Source organism: Homalodisca vitripennis, chromosome 2 (genome assembly GCF_021130785.1).
Source record: "Homalodisca vitripennis isolate AUS2020 chromosome 2, UT_GWSS_2.1, whole genome shotgun sequence".
Taxonomy (NCBI): domain Eukaryota; kingdom Metazoa; phylum Arthropoda; class Insecta; order Hemiptera; family Cicadellidae; genus Homalodisca; species Homalodisca vitripennis.
Window position 1 is genome coordinate 109720097 of NC_060208.1, and position 19390 is coordinate 109739486.

At 36.6% G+C, this 19390-nt stretch overlaps 2 protein-coding genes across 5 annotated transcripts in view; both read right to left on the minus strand.

The window, feature by feature from the left end:
* The window catches only part of LOC124354571 (voltage-dependent calcium channel subunit alpha-2/delta-3), a 97034-nt gene extending 89162 nt beyond the window's left edge, over positions 1 to 7872 (minus strand). For all 4 annotated transcript variants that reach the window (XM_046805128.1, XM_046805129.1, XM_046805126.1 and 1 more), the window contains exons 1-2: positions 7794 to 7872; positions 6071 to 6175 (exon numbers count right to left, since the gene is read on the minus strand). In XM_046805128.1, coding sequence (XP_046661084.1) covers positions 6071 to 6109 — 39 coding nt within the window. In that variant the 5' untranslated portion in view covers positions 6110 to 6175; positions 7794 to 7872. The remainder of the gene's footprint in view (positions 1 to 6070; positions 6176 to 7793) is intronic.
* The window catches only part of LOC124355763 (voltage-dependent calcium channel subunit alpha-2/delta-4-like), a 67584-nt gene continuing 55989 nt past the window's right edge, over positions 7796 to 19390 (minus strand). The window contains exons 13-14 of the mRNA XM_046806917.1: positions 14099 to 14345; positions 7796 to 7875 (exon numbers count right to left, since the gene is read on the minus strand). Of these exons, the coding sequence (XP_046662873.1) occupies positions 7796 to 7875; positions 14099 to 14345 (327 nt within the window). The remainder of the gene's footprint in view (positions 7876 to 14098; positions 14346 to 19390) is intronic.

The following is a 19390-nucleotide window of genomic DNA, read 5'->3' on the forward strand; positions in this document are numbered from 1 at the left end:
TTCCTTTGACCCGTCAGTGTAGACAACATCGCAAGGTGCGAGGCTGCCTAGTATTTGACGGAATTCTTGTTGGTAGACTGTTTCTGGAGTGGAGACTTTTTTAAACCTACAGAGATTTAAAATAATTTTGGCATTGAGACGCTCCAGGGTGGGATATCACATTGATGAACGACTTTAAACTGGTAATCGTTTAGGCCTATTTTCATAAGCGTAGGATTTGGCCCTAACGCCTAAGGGTGAAGGAAGATTTGGTCTCGCTAGGAAAGAAGAATTATAGAGTGGATTTCGCAGGATCGGTTCAAACGCAGGTTTTCTGGCTTCCCTGAAAGAGCGTGAACATAGTTTAGGGACAGTTGTTGTCGTCTATGCGAAAGAGGGGGTTCTCCCGTTTCTGCGAGAAGACTGTTAATAGGAGAAGATCGAAAAAGCTCCAGTGGCCAGTCTTAAAGCAGAATTATGGACTGGGTCAAGCATTTTGAGAGCACTGGGTCTTGCGGACCCATATGCTTGACATCCATAATCTAGACAGGAACGGATGGTGGCTTTGTAGAACCTGAGCATGCATGTCCTGTCAGCCCCCCATTTTTGTTCCGCTTAAAGCTCTCAGTATGTTCAAGCGCTTCACGCATCGATTTTTTAGATCTTTCAGGTGAGGCACCCAAGTTAGCCGGGTATCAAATGTGAGACCCAGGAATCTGATATTGTCACAGGTAGTGATTGTCTGACCCAGCAAAGAGAGCGTTGGCTGCTCAACGGTACGCATTCTGGAGAAAACGATGGCTTTTTGTTTTAGGTGGCGAAAAAAGAAAAACCCGTAACTCCGCACCACTGCTCAAGCCTGTTGATGGTAAGCTGTAAAGCTCTCTCCCCCACCGCTAGCTTCTTTGTAGAGATTGTAAATAGAGAAATCATCTACAAACAAAGAACAGCGCACAGGAGGGGTAACACAAGACGATATGTTATTGATTGCAATGGCAAACAGAGTACAGCAGCTTAGAACGCTACCTTGTGGAATACCATTTTCCAGCGTGAATGAATCGGAAATGGTTGTCCCAAGTTTGACCTGTATGGTTCTTTCCGACAAGAAGCCCTGTATGAAAGAAACCATGTGGCCCCTACACCCCAAGATATTAAAGCATTTAATATCCCCCTTCTCCAAGCTTTGTCATAAGCCTTGGAAAAATGTCGAAGAATACCGCGATCAACTGTTTTCTTTCAATAAAGGAATTCAGGATTGCCGATTCCAAGGCAAGTAGATGGTCACTTGTAGACCGGCCTTGTCGGAATCCGCACTGGGAAGGTGAATAAGAAGATTATTTTTCTCCAGAAACCAAACAAGACGTTCTGTTGACCCATCCTTTCCAGTACTTTGCAGAGACTGCTAGTAAGCGAAATTGGTCTATAGCTTCCTGGAGAAGTTCTATCTTGGCCCGGTTTTTGGAGAGCGATAATGTGAGAGCGACGCCAAGAATTAGGGATGTGTGTTCTAAATATATTCTATTATATAATTTTAGAAGATCTTGTTTTCCATCCTCCCGTCAGGTTCCGCAACATGGCATAATGTATGTTATCGGGACCTGGAGCAGAATTTGATGTCGCCTTTAGTGATGAATCGAGTTCATCAATGGTAAAGGGAAGGTTTAAAGGAGAGTTGTTATTAATATTTAAATTTAGAGCATGTCTTTCTGTATTTGTTTTGAAATTTTGAAACTTCCTATTGTAAGATGACGTTTTTGAAATTTCCGCAAAATGTGAGCCGAGTAAATTAGAAACTGTCAAGGGATCAGTTACCACATCGGTACCATTTTTTCAGAGCAATAAGAGCAGGTGGGGAGAGGTCTTACAGCAAACAGATCGAAGCTTTCGAAGCTTCCAAACATCAGATGCAGGAGTAGTACGTTTTTTATTTGATCTGTGTAGTCCAGCCAGGATTGCCGCCGTCTTTGTCTAAAAACCTGTTGTTGCTTTTTGCCCGTGCTCTTCTGTACCTACTTAAATTTTCTTCATTCGGTGATCTGTTGAATTGTCTAATAAACATTTTCGACGTTCCTTTAGAGCCGCCGAACATTCTTCAGACACCAAAGAAACCTGGCGTTTGTTTGGTGAACCCGAGGATTTTGGAATGCTTCGCTCTGCGGATGTTATAATATTAGATGTAAATAATTCAGTGGCTGTATTTTGTCGTTTAATTTCGATATTAGTAGTTTGAGAAACTATGTTCTTTTTGTACTCGTTCCAGTCAGCCCTCTTAATTTTCACCTGGGACACTTGCCTGTCAAAGACGGAAAGGATTGAAAAGCCACGGCAATGGGCGCATGGTCACCTCACTGACAGGTCGGGAAGTACGGACCAATGCACTTCGAGTGTGTCGAACGACCGGACTGCTGACTGACAGGTCGATTGCCGACCATATGCCAGTCCTAGGGCACATGTAAGTGGCCGACTCGTCATTGAGAATGACCGCTGCCACTTCATCCCACAATCCCGCAAACCATGTTACCCCTCCGATCAGAATGGCTGGAACCCCAAGAGCGATGGTGTGCATTGAAATCACCAACCATCAAGAAAGGAGAAGGGAGTTGGCTGTACAGATCACGTAAGATCATCAAGAGATAAATCAAAAGGGGAAGGTGGAATATATATGGAGCAGATGGTTAATTTAAACGGAACATCGATTGATACTGCTACTGCCTGGAGGTTTGTGACAATGTTCAAGGCTCTAGCATTAACAGAAGAATCTGCTAGAATAGCCACACCTCCACAGGCAATTTGTTGGTGATGATCTAGGCGAAAGATGTCATAACCATTTTGTTTGAAACGAGTATGAGGAGACAATTTTGTCTCTTGTAGGCAAATAACTTTAGGTTTTTTTGTCTTTAGAAGTAATTTGAAGTCTTCAAAGTGGCTTCTCAAACCATTAATATTCCATTGTAACAGCATTTTATATTATATTATATATTTTATTTTGTGCTAGTTCATCGTAAATTTTTTTTCTTTGTTTAGATACAGGACGGAAGTTACCTTGAACAGTTTGGAACTCTGTCTGTATATCCAAAGGGTCCTCAACCATATCATCATCAAGTGATAATTGGGAGGATCTGGACGAGGATGGATTAGTCTTTTTCACTAAGAATTTAGATCTATGTTCTGATTTTTGCTTGTATGTTCTTTTTTAGTTTGTCGGCGAGTTTTTCCTCTCTTCCAAAGATAATGCGGGTTTCGTTAATTTTGTTGCAACCTTATCTCTGAAAGTAGGAGTAACTGTTGAGCGAGCTTGAATCTGTGTGCTGGACTTTGTATGGGCGTGTGGACTGCTTGGGAAGGATTACTGGTGGATGCCAACGGATGTTGTCCGGTACCGGCTGCAAGCTGCTTAACCAAAGCAGCAACCTGCTCCGTTAAATTGAGCACCATACCCTCCAAGGCGGTACATGACGGGCACTGTGCGGATTGGACTGGGGCTGAAGCAGCTTCGGAGTATGAGACTCCCTTTTTAGGGGTTGGAGCGATTCTTCTCCTGTACTCTTTGCGGGCTTCGTTAAAGGAGAGTTTGTTAAGAGTAACGATCTTCAATACTTCCTTTTCCTCTAAGTAAACTCTACACTCCTTCGAAGTGGCCGCGTGTTTGCCCTTACAGTTCACGCATCTGACGTCGTTCTTGCAACCTTCCTCTTGGTGGCCTTCATCGCCGCAACGGGAAACAAGTCTCAGGGCCCGGAGCACGTCTTAGTAGAGTGCCCGAATCTCTGACAACGGAAACACCGCTTGCGGATTTTTAAAGTATGGGCCGTACAGTCAGGGACAAGTACCCAGCCTTAATAGTTTTTGGAGGTTGGGGAAAAGCAAAGGTCAGAATTAGACCAGGAGTAGGAACCTTTTTCCCATTCTCCGTCCGAAGCATCCTGACCACATCGGTTACCATTTCACACTGCAGCTCGTCCTTGAGTTCTTCCTCACTACACTCCATCAGGTCACGGCAGAAGACGATCCCCTTGGAGGTGTTCAGTGAGGATTGCGGTTGAACGACGACTTCCACCTGATCAAAAAAGCTTGTCATCTGAAGGAACTTCCTGGCTTGGATGTAGTTTGCAGCCTCCACCAAGATATGTTCCATTTCTCAGTTTGCTTACAGATTTAGGCTGACCGCCTGAGGAAACTAAAGCTTTGTTTATTAAGAAAGGAACTAACCTTCGTTAGAGTTTTGCCCTCATCCTTATGGCTAACGATTAGGTATAGTGGAGTTGGAACGTTCATATTTTCTGCGTTTACTTTTTCTTCCACTTTCCTTTGTTTTATGTATGATTCATTTTCAGAATCCGACAACTGTCGCTTTTTCTCTGGATCATTAGGATCTCTTACTCCGAATTCTTGCCCTAAGGGTGGGGTGGTTTGAGTTTCCATAGATAAGGTCACCAGCGCATCGTGTTTAGTAGTGCGGGCCGATTCACCGGGAGCGGGCATGCCCTCGGGTGTCCCACAAACCGTAGCTTGGGGGACAAACCCTACCTCAGTTCCCCGAGGCCCGGTTTCCATCGATTACCAAGTCGGGGAATTACGCGCACAACTTGGACTCGCACGTGGCAACAGGGGCTCCGACACCCCTGCCTACTGAACACTTCCTGACCAGGACCGAAGTGGCTGGCTTCTGAACCAGTACATGACCTACGCCTCGGCAGAGGACAAGCTCACATCAGCTCTCACCGACACCAGATAGGGCATCTAGTGCCGGCTTAAGCACTCCCAGCGAGCCATGCACTGGAACGGTCAGAGGACGGGTACTTATAGACCCTGGAGGGGGATTTGGTAGGAATTAGGGAAATGGTTAGGTGGGAAGAGGCAGTTTAACGTCATACCCAGGACGGTTGAAAGTTTGTAACCACTATATTGTGCCCATTTAAATTCACAAACATTTGTATCGCCCTCACACCATTCTTTCCACTCTTCATCCACCCCTACTATATCTCTATTTTGTGTCTAGCCAACAACATTATCGTCTTCAAAAATTTGGCCCTCTTCTAATGGAAGAATTTCATTATATTCATCTTCTAATTGTTCTATAGCATAATCTTCTAAGTCATCACAATCATGATGTGAGTCAAAATCACTACATTTATCAAAGATTATTTTTTTCGTAATTTTCATGACTTACAAGGTTATCCATATTAACAGGATTTTATAAACTGTTGGATAACTAACACCATTACAAATAAATTTACAACAAATCTACAGGTAGGCATAACCTTACTTTTACCAGGTGACAAAAAGTTTTCTCGTTATCTTCAAGACAGTTTTTGGTTCACCACTATGTTTTCTTAAAACTTTAGAACTATTTACACAAATCACAAATAAAACCCATGTTAAAATCACAACTTAAAACAAATTGATAAATAAACATAAACAAAACAATGTGCAGACAACTACGTCAATCAGAGCAAACAGTGCCGATGGAACCAGCAACACAGCTGTGAATTTATATTTTGTTTCCAAGACTGAAGGCGGTAAAATGTGATAAAAGGCATTTGTGTTTTAGTTCAATAATTTCTCAATAGGTTTCAGCACTTCACAGACCTACTATCACATGGTAAATATTTCTAAAAACAGGATGTTTTACTGGCCAGTGACACAAGCCAACCGAGCGTAAAAGGATATCTATAATGGGCGGTCTCACGGGCCAGGCGATCGCTGAGGACAACTCCAACGAAAACAATTCCTACTTGTTGCGCAAATGGCTGTGGCCCGTCAGACTGGCCATGCGATCGCAGAGGACAAACTATAAATACCGTACCTGACCGCAAAGGGTTAAGAGAGCCCCACCCTCTAAAAGTCATTCTCTGCAGTAAACTAGATTTATCGATCAACCTTTTCACCCAGTATCACGTATGCAGTTGGTGATGTGCTGCTCCTAGACATGTATAGGGTTGCCCATATAAAGTGACATATCAGTTTTTGCTGTACCGTAACCCTCCTGAAGATTAGTTGTTGAATTAATGTACATAAATTTTAAACACTTCCAATGTCACGTCCTGTTTTTAGATTGCTGTTGTAACAGTATGGCCAGATCCAAACCTACCCTCACTGCGTCCACTTTGTGCTCCATCATATTCTCCATGTCTTTGACAAGTTCATTCACCACTTTCCCTCCATCTCGAGACTCCACTTTTGCCTCCTTGAAACTCTGAAATAAAAAAAATGTATAAGGAATTCAATTATTTTGTGACATGTATTGTTTGTGTAATGCATAATGTACTGATCATTTGATTAAATTGTTTAAATAGAATTTAAATTTGTTTAAATAAATGTATGCATTAACAGGTTAAATTTGGAATCAAATGGAAAAACTGTGAAACCAATACATTTTTGAGATGGTTGATAACTATGACACTTATCTGAACCCATTACCATCAGTAACCTGAAGTGTTCTAAACGTCACTTATCCATACAATCTTACTTTTTTTATTAATGAAATATCCTAACAAATTAGGAGTTATACTTGTGTAGATCTATTTCATATACTTGTGATTTAGTTGCAAATAAAGATTAAATCATTCTTTCTGGCTCAGTCGGAAATGTTATTAATTTATTCTCATGAGAGTTATATGTACTCACTATCTTGAAAAATATTTTTAAACAATAATTTTAGGAAATTTTAAAAGCATTCCTGAAAGCTTTCTATTTTTCTCAAAGTTTATAAAAAGTGGAGTTGTGAAATTTTTTAAAGTTTGGACGGACACCATAATGAAACGAAATAGCATACCAAGTTGGCCCATAAACTTAATTGAGATATTTATATGAACAATTTTAATACTAAGTTTGAACTTGTTTTAGCCAGTTCTCTGTGATCGAAAAAATAATATTATATTTACAATTAATCTCGAAAACCGTTTACTAAAGAAAAAACCTTGAATTACAAAATGTTTTGGTTATATTATTATAATCATTCAAACACTTTTTGTTTGAGTTTTTTAGGATTATAAATATCAGAGTTGTATATTGAAACAAAATGCTGGCCATAAACTTGGCCAAGATATTTATAATTTTTACTAAGTTTCAACTTATTTGGGCTTTTATTGGGACAGTTATTGGTTAGTTTCAATAAGCCAATGGAAGGGGATTGTGAAGGAAACATGAATTTTCCTGTTTGCTATCATTCAGTTGTACCAATGATTTATTAAATCACTAAATGATGGACATGGACTCTGTCTTGTTTACTTCACAAAGAATCACTGTTGAAGCTAATAAGAAAAGAAGTTTTTAATAACTGTAATCTGCAATAAAAAGTAATCATTCCGAATATATACATGTATACATTTAGATGTCTAGATCTTATGAATTAAAATGCAATTTATTTGTTGAAGCCACAATGATGCTGCGTCTCCACCTCCGCTTGTGTGATCAATCACTCATCTCAAGAAGGCTTTCATTTTCAAAACTTTAACTTTCAACAAAATGTGCCTTAAAATGTATACAAATGGGTAGAAAATTTCACAATATTCCATTAATTTTTAACCCACAGTAACATGAGCAATGCTGTAGATGGAGCTTATATTGGTTACTTTTTTAATGTAAGTTAAAAAACATGAACAATGTTTACACTAATTAAGAAGTGGTATTTCAGTAAACAGTCATTTGTATATTCATAATTACTTTCTGTAAACTTTTATAATTTTACTTTGGAAGTAAATGCACTACTAAAAGTTTAATCTAGTTTGAAAAATGTTACTTATAAGAACTTGTATCAACTAAAATTCTTTCAGTAATTATTTTTAGACAACAAACATTTTAAAATTACCCACCTTTATGACATCGACTCTCCTGGTAACGTAATCCCCCAGACTCCATAGTTCTGTTCCAAGCTTCTCTGCCCATCCTTGAACTCTGAAACAACATTTAATTCAGATCAATCAAATAGCCAATCGTTTTCTTCTGCTATTTGAGTGATATTGTCACTGTAGGGTAGGAGTTTTTAGATGTGGGATAGGATTGTGATAAAGATGGTTTTATGAATTTTGATAAAAGCATTATTTACCACACACTATCTTAACCATTTTTAAAATGTTAAAGTCATCAACATCTTCCAATTCTTCAAGGAAGTTTTAAATATATTTCATTTATGTTGAGTGAAATGAATGGCTCTGTATCTGGATTTATTGCCTAAAAAACAAAAGAATTTTGTATGACAAAATTAACTTACACATAATGTTAAATTAATTAAAATCAACTATATTGTAGTTATTTTTTACATGATAAGGACATATGTCTTTGCAAGAGTGTTTTTACTTTACATTTCAAATTGGCAAGGGCCTTATCTTATGTTAAGTAGCAGCACAGACTATAGATATTTCTCTTCTAAATATCTATAGTCTATGGTAGCAGTGTATTGAATAGATTTACACCCTATTATCAAAAGATTTTGTGGGTGCTACTGTATACATCTATCTGTACTGATGTCAAGTTTATGTCTGGTTTTATAAGCATTAACATCTATTGGCCTAAGGTACAAAATGGGTTATGTTGGTATAATAGTGAATAACACATACAAGGATGGAACAGTAAGAATCCTAGACTAATAAATAAAGGTCTACAGTGTGCATCTACAGGAGACCAAAGATTAATATTATTGCCTTTTTTATAGAAGAATCAGTTTGTTAGTTAACTCAAAATTACACCACAGAAATACATCATAAAGTGAGTGGATATGCACATATGATAATAGGTTGTTATGAGCACCTCATACACATATAAATAGGTAGGCCCCGGGACAGCCTCTCATATGAAGGAATTCTTTTGATGTTCATAACTCTCCCATTTAGATAAACTGCTTGATGCCTACCCCCAAAATTGCTCCTAAACAACTTAACAACCAAGTCACCAAAGAAATAAAATGATAGCTTATCCACCAAGAGATCATGGGCTACAACGTTGAAGACCTTTGACATGTTGTAAGATCTAAAAATCATTTTTTTTCTTTTGGCCTCAAGTCCTCTATAAACATTCCATGATTAAAGACAGGACTGTACTGCTTCTATAGTACTATGGTAGGGGTCTAAGGCTAAACTGACATTGAGACAACAATTTGTAATTTTCTAAGAGTAATGAGCTGAGAGTGTAGAAAATGTTCTTCAAAAGATCTTCAAAACTAAACCTGTATGATAGAGATTGCCTCCAAAATTATCACATATACGTTATAAGCCCTTGATATGTACAGGTATAACTTTACTGAGTTTATCAAGAAAGAACCATAAACTAATACATAAGTCAAACCATATACATATGTTTAAAACCTCACTAATATGGTACAAAGATATTTTCATGATATTGTAATTTAAACCATATACATTAAAGACAAAGACCATTTCTCAAACTGTAAACAGATGAGTAACCTTCCTCAAACTAAAAGCTCTCTAATCTTAAAGTTGTTATTTATTTATTTATTCAAACAATTTTACATGACAGCTACAGAAACATGTTCCAAAACAGCTATCTTAACTAAGTTACAATATATAGACATTAAATAGTAATGTACAAGTTATAATGAAAATAATATTCTGACAGTCACGTTAAAAAATAACCCAAAAGCATATTTTTATCTAAACTTAAACTAATTCTATGAGAATAAACTCTAAACTCAATTAGTTAAACTAAACAGGAATATCAATATAAACTAATCTAAATCAAAAAAGGTTGCTACATTTCATTAAAAAATACACTTAACTTATCATTAAAAAACATCTAGATTGGAAGCCATAACAATTTTTCTCAAACTGGATATTCTAGAAATGATGTCTGACAGAATGGCAAAGGTTACGGACTGGGAAAAACCATTTCAAGTCAAACATTGTTGAGAGGAAGGAATGGTCAAAAGGTGAGCCTGGACTACATGAAGAAGGCTCTAACCTGGTACACGGACGGGTCAAAGACTCTGAAGGGTACTGGGGCAGGGGTCTGGGGAGCCAGACCGAGGGTTAACTTAAGCTTTAGCCTAGGTAAAACTGGCAACTGCCTTTCAGGCTGAAGTTACAGCCCCTTGCAGAATGTGCAAGAGTTAATGTGGAAAGGGGCTACAAAGGCAAAAACATCTTACATTAACTTGGACAGCAGGGCTGCTCTGCAGGCCTTGGCCAACCATGACTGTAATTCGAAGGCAGTCTGGGAATGCCATAAGGTCTTGAAATTGCTGGCGAAAACCAATAAAGTTATTCTAAACTTGGGTGCCTGGACATAGAGGAATCACAGGAAATGAAGGGGCAGACGGTTGCGCTAACTTGGGAGCCAACCGTCTTCTTACCGGTCCTGAACCAACGTGTGTGGGGTCTCATATAAACTTAGCACGTAGATCAGTTACCAAGTGGATGGCTAAACAAAACACCTACAACATTGGAGAAACACTGAGGGGAATGTACAGGCAAAGCGGATGCTCAAGGGACCATCAAGGAACATTGCAGCAGATGCCCTTAGAATGAGTAGAACGGAGATCAGAAAGGTGACTGGTTTTATTACAGGTCATTGGATATTCCGAAGTCACCTGAACAGAATAGGTATTCCAGTTCAGGAAACACTGTACAGGAAATGTGGCGGAGGCTGACGAAACAGCCAAGCACGTCATATTTGAATGTCCGGCATTACAGAGCAAAACGCTCAAGATCCCTAGGTGTTCTTATGCATACGGAAGAGGGGTTGGAACAGGAAAGCATTGTTCAGAAGATCTCATGGTTTTGTAAAGGCCTGGGATTTGATACAGCTTAAACCTGGGAGAGGGTGCACAATAAGCCGGATGGCTGAGAGGCAACTACCAGGCCTAGGAAACCTGGCCCTCTGTTAAAAAAAAAAAAAAAAAAAAAAGGCATAACAAATTTAATAATCTCAATATTTTGTATAAAGGAAAGTTAAAATGTGACAGTGTTTTACACCTTGGTAAGGAAAAACAAATTTAAAATGTTCTTACACTTCGTCCAGGTACATATAAATGAATGTTCTCTAATAAAAACCTGCTATCGAATAGAACCATTTATAACGTTGTGTGTTAAGGATGCTAATGAAAGTTTTCTTCTCAGAGACAGTTTAGGGGCAGCAAAAAATGTTTCTCAAATCGGAAAGTAGGAAAATCAAAAGGGACATGAACGAGGAAAATCTTTTGAAATATAAATATCTTAGAAATTTGTTCTGGAGAATTTCTATTTTATCACAATCAGACTTGGTTATTGAATCCCACACTACCGCACAGTATTCCAATTTGCTTTCTGATTAAAGTTTGGTACAACCTTATTATGGCTTCTGTATCTTGGAAAGACCTAGTATTTCTTTTAACAAACCCTAACAGCTTATAAGATTCAGCTATCAAGCTATATACGTGATCATTAAAAGTAAGAGTGGAATCAAAGATTATGCCCAAGTCCTTTATTGTATTGACTGACTTTAACGGAGTACTTTCAATATGATATAAATTATTGATAGAAACATTTCTACCGAGAGTATGACATAGCAAAACATTTCTGGACATTGAGATATAATTTATTAAATAAACACCAGGAACTAAGTTGATCAATTGAGATTTGTAACAGTTGTGTATCTAAATGTACTGTTTATTGGTTTGAATATTTTTAAATTCATCAGCAAAACAACAAAACACTTGCAGTCAGAGAAGCAGTCTGGTAGATCATTTAATAAAAATTAAGAAAAGAAGAGAGGCCCCAAATTTGAGGCCCTGGGGCACACACCCGAGGAACTGTGAAATATTGAAGATCTAGTACCAGAAATTGAGACATACTGAGGTCGATTTTTTAGATATGAAGCCATCAAACTGCAAGCCCTCATTGAGAAACCCCAAATTTAATAATTTATTTTAACAGAATATCATGGTTAACTTTGTCAAAATGCCTTAGAAAAATCTGTATATATTACATCCAGCCTACCCCCAACATCGAGTTCAGAAGAAATATTAAAAGAAAATTCCATTAGATTAGTCGCGGAAGACCGTTTTAGGAAGAAAACCATGTTGCTCAGGGCGAATTTTACTCCTAATCGCATTGAAAATTTGTTTAAATAAAAGTAGTTTCATAGACCTTAGCAAATGAATTTAATAAAGAGATAGGCCTATAATTTTCTATTTTATCTTTATCGCCAGATTTAAAAATAGGAGTCACCTTTGCTTTCCTTCCATCTGTGCGGAAATACACAGGACGAAAGCGATAAATTAAACAAAAAAACATAAAGGTTCAGCTAATACTTCACCACAACCCTTTACAACATACGCTGGTATACCGTCAGGTCCCGATGACTTTTTTGATTTCATTTCTTTTATTGCAATACGTACTTCTGATTGAGTAAAAGGTGATATTTGAAAAGTTATCCACAGATGAAGACTCACAACTTAAACTGGTATTTGGAAGGAGAACTATCATACACAGAAGAAAAATAACCTGCAAATGCATTTGGAATTTCCTTATTACTGATAGTATTACCCTCACAAGTCATACTCTTAAGTGTACCAATATCAAAGCCACTTCTGCTATTTATTGTCTTTAAAATAATTCCAAAAATTTTTAAACATTAGTTTAAATGCTATTTTCAACGTTACGTATATAATTTATATGGGCAAGTCTAATATTTTCTTTAATACGTTTCCTTAATTGCTTAAATAATTCGTCATGATACTTTGAGTACTTTCTCTTTTTGGATTAATTTATTTTTCATTTTTAAGTCATGTTTAATTTCAGACGTAAAACCAAACTGGATATTTACTTTTTACTTACAAAAGCTTTTTCTGGGGTACAGTACTATCGACACAAGAGAAGAAAAACTTTATAGAAGAAATCTAAACAGTCATCCACACAAGTAAGACTATACATTTCAAACCAATTAATGTCTCTCAGTCTACAATACAAGTCAAAAAAATTCGCATCTTTAAAAACATAATATTTCTTTGGCAGACAAACATTTGTAAATTTAAATTGGCTACAATCACTCATAAAAGATATAGATAGTGGAGGGTGATAAGTATCTGGTGCCAACAGGGGAGACTCACTTTTTTCAACTTTAACATCCTTTAAGTTACTTAAAACTAAATCTAATGTAAAATTATCACAATTACGTATTTTATTAAAGGAGTTCAAATTATATTCACACAGGAGTGTATTAAATTACTCTGGCTGAGGATCTAGCAACAGAGAAGTCAAAATTTGTACCGTTTATTCTAGGAATATTAAAATCACCCATAATTATGAAACCATCATATTTAATATTCAAATTATCATATGAATTACAATAGTTAGTGTAAAAAATGAGCTGAGCGACCGGGAGGAATATACAGTAAGCTCACAAGAACCGTGCCTTGCGACGGCGGCAGTGTCAGGCCGAACCAAGAGCAAGTCAAGGTCGTCCGCTATCAGTGGGATGAGTCATCAACACAGCTGAGACGCGCCGGTTGCACTGACAACAATACTCCTCCTCCCCGCTCTTTACCTGTCGCCATCTGATCCCTATCCTTACGAAAAACTTCATATCTTGCATCAAAGATTTCAGAACTACTTATACCGGGTTCGAGCCATGTTTCAGTTAATGCTATTAAGTCAAAATCCTCACCTAGTATAGATTCATAAAACTCAAAAGTTTTCGTTCTCATGCCACGCACATTTTGATAGTAAATATTTAAACTATGCTGATTTTCCATTTGTAATCAAATAAAACCAAATATGCCTTCATTACTATTAAATTAGAATAATAATCAATGACGAAAAAATTAAATAAACTCAAAGTACTGTTGTTATAGTAGATCAAACCGTACAGAGTTACGTACATTAACTTTAAATGTACAAACATATTATATATATATATATATATATATATATATCATATATATAAATTAAACTACAAACAAGTAACATTAACAAAGTGAAACAATATATTTTGACAGAGTAAAATTCAGATTAACCGACAAACAAATCTAAGACCCCTTTGCCTCCCTACCAACCAGTCCAGCCAGCTCGTCCCTCATTGTTAATCACAATCACCCTACTAGCCTTATCATCCGATTTTCTGACTTTCACCCGACCAGCCCTATCCACCCAAACATATTTATAATTAAAGTCATTTTTTAACTTACGGGCCTTCGCAAATAGTACCCTTCTTGCTGGTGCCAAGGACAGGTTGACGTACACTGGAGAGTCCTGCTGATAGCCAGACAGGTGTCTGGTGGAGAAGTCCCTCTTCACCTTCCTTCTCTCGATCAGGGCGTCTGCGTCATCCCTACGAAGGAACTTGACGATTATTCCGGACGTCGGTCGCTTGCTGCCTCTGTTGATGCGATGACAAGCATCAATTCCGGCCTCAGAAAGAGTCGCAACCCAACGCTGTTCCAATCTCCACAACCTTCCTTTTCAAAGCTTCCGAGGTTTCATTTGGACCTTTAGGCACCCCAAAAATCTCCAACGTATTACGTAGTGAGTACTGCTCAAGATCAACCTGACGGTTTGATAGTTTCCTTAACTTGAACACGCAGCCGGTTGTTTTCCTCCTGAAGACTCGATATCGCTTCTTGTTGTTCATCAAGACGCTTCTGCTGGACTTTCGATTAATCTGTTAATTTCAGCAATCCCCTCTGAGCAGTGCCCCCAGAGACTTCCCAAGCTCCGACTCCAGATTAGTTTGACCCTGTAATATTTCCTTTTTCATCTCTTCAAGTAAGGACTTAATATCTTCTATAGATACAGACATTTTACTGGGACTCGCATTTACTGAAGAAGAATCAGAAAAACTCCTACTCACTCTTTTCTTTTTTGTTACAAGCGTCACAGTTCCAGGCGGTGTTAGTAGCAGCAAATACTTCAATTTTAGCCTCCGTTAATTTCACACAAACTCCAGTGGAAATATCCACGGCAAGACTTACACTGCACTTTGTTTTTTATTCGATCTAGCAACAGGTTTTAGAACACTTAACACAAACACTCATGTTTAGATATCATTTCCAAAAACAAATTATTTATCACGTGCACGATGGTAGCAACCACTTTGAAAAATAAATGTAAACTCCCCCCCCCACCCCCCCCCCCCCCCACCCCCCCCCCCCCCCACCCCCCCCCCCCCCCACCCCCCCCCCCCCCCACCCCCCCCCCCCCCCACCCCCCCCCAGATCGTAAAAATATATTGGCATGAAAAGAAGATCTAATTTTTATAAAATGAACCTAAAAACTAAAAGAAAATGTAATTTTTTAAATCTGCTTTGACTCATAATGGATAGACCTGATGGGAGTTGCCTACCTATAAACAAAATAAAGCATCCACCATTAGTATCTAAAAGGTCTCATACAAAAGAAAATATAACTATTAAAAGCTTTTTCACTTGATAACAATTTAAATTTTATATAGGTATCATTTTAAATTTATTGTACTTCCTGTCCAGCCAATTGTGGTGTTTCAGAAATCATGCCCAAGCTGTTGGTCTCCAGGTTAATTGTTAGAGAAGGCTTCTGAGCCCTACCTCACTCGGTCAAATAAAACATCATTTTTATAATTTGTTTTAACAATAGACCTGTTTGCCCTAGTTTAATTTAACTACTTAAATATATTAATACCTTGGCTATTAATAGTTTAATACTTAAGTACTAAAAATGAGAAAACTCACCAGTCAGGATGGACTTTCCAATTCTTTCCCTCAAAGAAATTGAGCTTGCCTGAAAACATAAGGTTACAAATCTTATTAATTTTATGTGTATAACATGGAAAACAAAAACTTTCCAAATAACTTACAGTTATACAAATAAATAAGTTTATTAATCCATATTTCCGGAAATTAACTATAAACAGGTGTGATACAAAAATTAGTTGAAAATACAACCAAAGACATTTCTTTATCAGCAAGTAGCTAAAATGGCAATGACAGAGAGAACAAGACAACTTGTTGCTTTCACCAGGAGAACTGCAAATCACATGAGTTATTCAGTAAACCCCAGCTTAAACTCGTATAAAAAACCGTTCCAGACCTTTATAGCCTTGTTGACAGTATCCTTTTTATAACATATAAAACCTTTCTTGCATTCTCGTCGACCTCAAAAATTTCTTTGCATTCTTTGTATTATTTGTTATGTATAGAAAATGAATTTTCACCAATAAAACTTCATAAATTTAATATTACAAAAAAATAAATCAAATTTACATTAAAATAAATTTTTTTAATTTTTGGAAACTCTACTTTTAGCCACAATTTTGTTTTTTGGAAATTACCAATTTCTCTTCTTTTCAATCATAATTCCCCCAAACCATAAAACCCCATAAATAAGTTTATGCATTAAAAATTTTTAAAATTACTTCAAGATGTGCTACATCAATTTTGATTTTGGAGTTGTGATGTATACATATATTTGGTTTTATACTTAATACATGCCACCTAATCCCCTAAAACATTTTTTTAAAACCTCATCAAAATGGAATGAAAATATTTAAATATTTATCATTTTATTTAACTAAAGTCGAAAAAAGATTATTTAATAATCAAATATGAAATTTTTTTGGGGGAGAGATATGTCAAAATATGTACTTTAAATATAATATACTGTAACAAATATGGTTGTGATGGGTTACAAGGCAGTAAAAGTGTGAACATTTTTGTGGATCCCAAAAAATAATAGTTTTTTTTATAGTTAAAAAAATTAATATTACAAATTTAAACCCCTCTAATTTGGGAAAGCGCCGTCTGAGACGTATGTTTCCGCCGCCGGGGAAGTGGAAAGCGCCGTCACAGCGGTCGCTTCACTTTTAAAGGCCCGTTGCTCCGCAACCGTCCATTATTTTTAGGCCTAGTTTGAACTATCGTATTCTCCATAAAATTTTCCCTTTTTACAAATCTTTATAGTACAGTGTGTATTCATTTTTACTAATGTTTGCTGGCTTAAATAAATTCCGACGGTTTTCGTTTGCCCTTGGCGGCAGACGAGGAACAGCTGTCAAACTCGTCTCGTCACAGTTTTGTTTGGGACTTTGGTTATCAGTTTTTTTATTGTTTATCGCGTTGTTTGTGTTACCGGAAAATTTTTTTAGGTTATTGTTGTCAGGAAAATGTTGGGGTACTTTTGGATTTTTCCCGGACTACCCCCAGTATGAGGAACACAAACAAATAAATTTTAAAAAAAAAAAAAAACATTATAAAACAAAAAAAAGCAACTCTTCAATTACAAACTTACAAAAATTATTAATTGTTAATAGGTTTCCTGGGGGACGCCCGGGAAAGCAGCAAAATCAAGGGGTGAGTGAGTGTAGTGGTTTTTTGCCTTCCCGCCGCAACTGCCCACCGCCACGAATATTTTAGATTTAGGCAACTAGTCACGATCTTGTAAAAAAATAAATGGTCCCCCCTTCCCCCTGGTTAAAAACCCAAATTCTTAAAAGTGTCATTCATCAAAAAATCTTTTCCCCCACACATAAAACAAGAAAGTACAAAAAATTTTGGGGGCCCCCCCGCTGAATGGGGGGCAAAATTTTGTAATCCTTTTTTCTACTAGGAAACCCTCGATTTTTCCCCTTTTCCCCGAGGATGGGGGGGGGTTTTTTCCCATTAAAACAATTTTCCCGTTTTATATTTACGAAAAAATACGGGGGCTATGTTAAAATAAGCCCCTTTTAAAAGGGCCCCCCCCACTACGGGGGCAAAAAAAACAAACCCTAGTGACTATGGGCTCAAGTTTAAAAAAAAAAAAAAAAAAAAAAATTTTTTTCATTGTTTTTGGGTTTTTTCCCCTTAAAATTTTTTGTTTTTGTAAAAAAAAAAAAAAAGCGGGGGGAAAAATTTTTTTAGAATTAAAAATTTTTTATTTCTTTGAATTTGACTTTAAAAATTTGGGGACCCCTTTTTTAAAAAATGAGGGCCCTAAACTTAAAAATTTTTTTTTTCTAAAAATTTTTTTTTTTCAAAAACAAAAAATGTTTTTTTTCTGAAAAAAAAGGGGGGGGCCCCAAAAAATTTTTATTTATTTTATTCTATATTCATAAGGAAAACAAAAAATATAATTTTGCAGGTTTTTACTTAGAAATTTTCAAAAAAAATTTAAAAAGATCCCCGGCCCAATTTCCCCAAAAAAAAAGGCCCGGGGCCCCTGAACACAAATAAAACCCCCCTTTAAAGGGGGTTTAAATTATAAAGGTGGGAAAAAACTCTTCTTTTAAAAAAAACCTATCTAGACTTTTTGACCCATTAAAGTAAAATTTTTGGGGACACCCAAACGGGGAAAAAAATTTTTTTATATAAAAATCCCACCCCTTTCCCTTTTAGAAAAATGGGTCTCTAAAATTTCGGTCGAAATTTTGGGAGGGGCCCCTAAAGGGGGGCTGGCAGTTTTCCCCAAAAAAGGGGGGAAAGGGGGAGTCTCTTATAGGTTTTATAGTATAGAAACGTATCCCTCTCATAACCCTTTTCTAAAAGCGAAAAGCACAAAATTTTTTTTAAAAAAACACAATTAATAGGTATTTCATGGCAGAAATTTAAAAATTTTTCCTGAAGTTTTACATAATTATATTTTTACAATTTTTTTTTGATACTAAAAAAAAATTTTTGTCAGATTTGCTACAAAGTTTTTTTTTTATATTTAACTTGGGGGGTTTTTTTCAAAATTTAAAAAAAAATCTATTTTTAAAAGAAATACAGAGTTAGAAAATTTTTGTGAATTTATTTTTCACAGGTACAAAAAAATTTAAAAATAAAAACTGTTTTTACGTGTAAACCCAAAAGGGTTAATAGATAACTCAAAATTTTTCAGAAAATATTTTGCGACTATTGTTTACTGCAATCATTATTTTTCATTGAAATACGTCTACTTTTGGTTTCCCAAATTAGATTTTATTTTTTAAAGTACCAAAGTCCCAGGGTTTTCTAATATTTAAATGGGCCCCCAACCATACATTTTGTCATCTTTAAAAAAAGTAATTTTTGGGTTAAAAACCATACTTTCAAAAAGGTTGAAATTGGTTTTAAAATTTAAGACAACAAAATAAAAAAACCAATTATTTTTTTTTTCGGGTACCATTAATTGAAAGGGGGCCTTTCCCCTCCCGGGGGGGTTTTGTTTACAATAAATGGAGGGCCCTCTTAAATTTAAACTGTTTATGGCCCTGATTGATCGGACCTTTCAAAAAACCCTAAAAACCCATCAAAAACTGCTCTCCAAAAGGTTTTTTTTGGGGTTTTACATTACAAAAAACAAAACTAGACCCCTCGCGCTTTCTTTAACCTTCGGGTCTTTTTGGGGCTACTAGTGACTTTTTGCTAAAAAATTTTGCCCAAAGGGGTTGAACATTAGTCACTAAAAAAATTTTTAGTTATTTTTTTTAAATCAAACTTTTGATACCCGAAATAAATTTAATTAGGATAAATAGAAATATAAAATTAATCAGGATGTTTCCCCAAAAT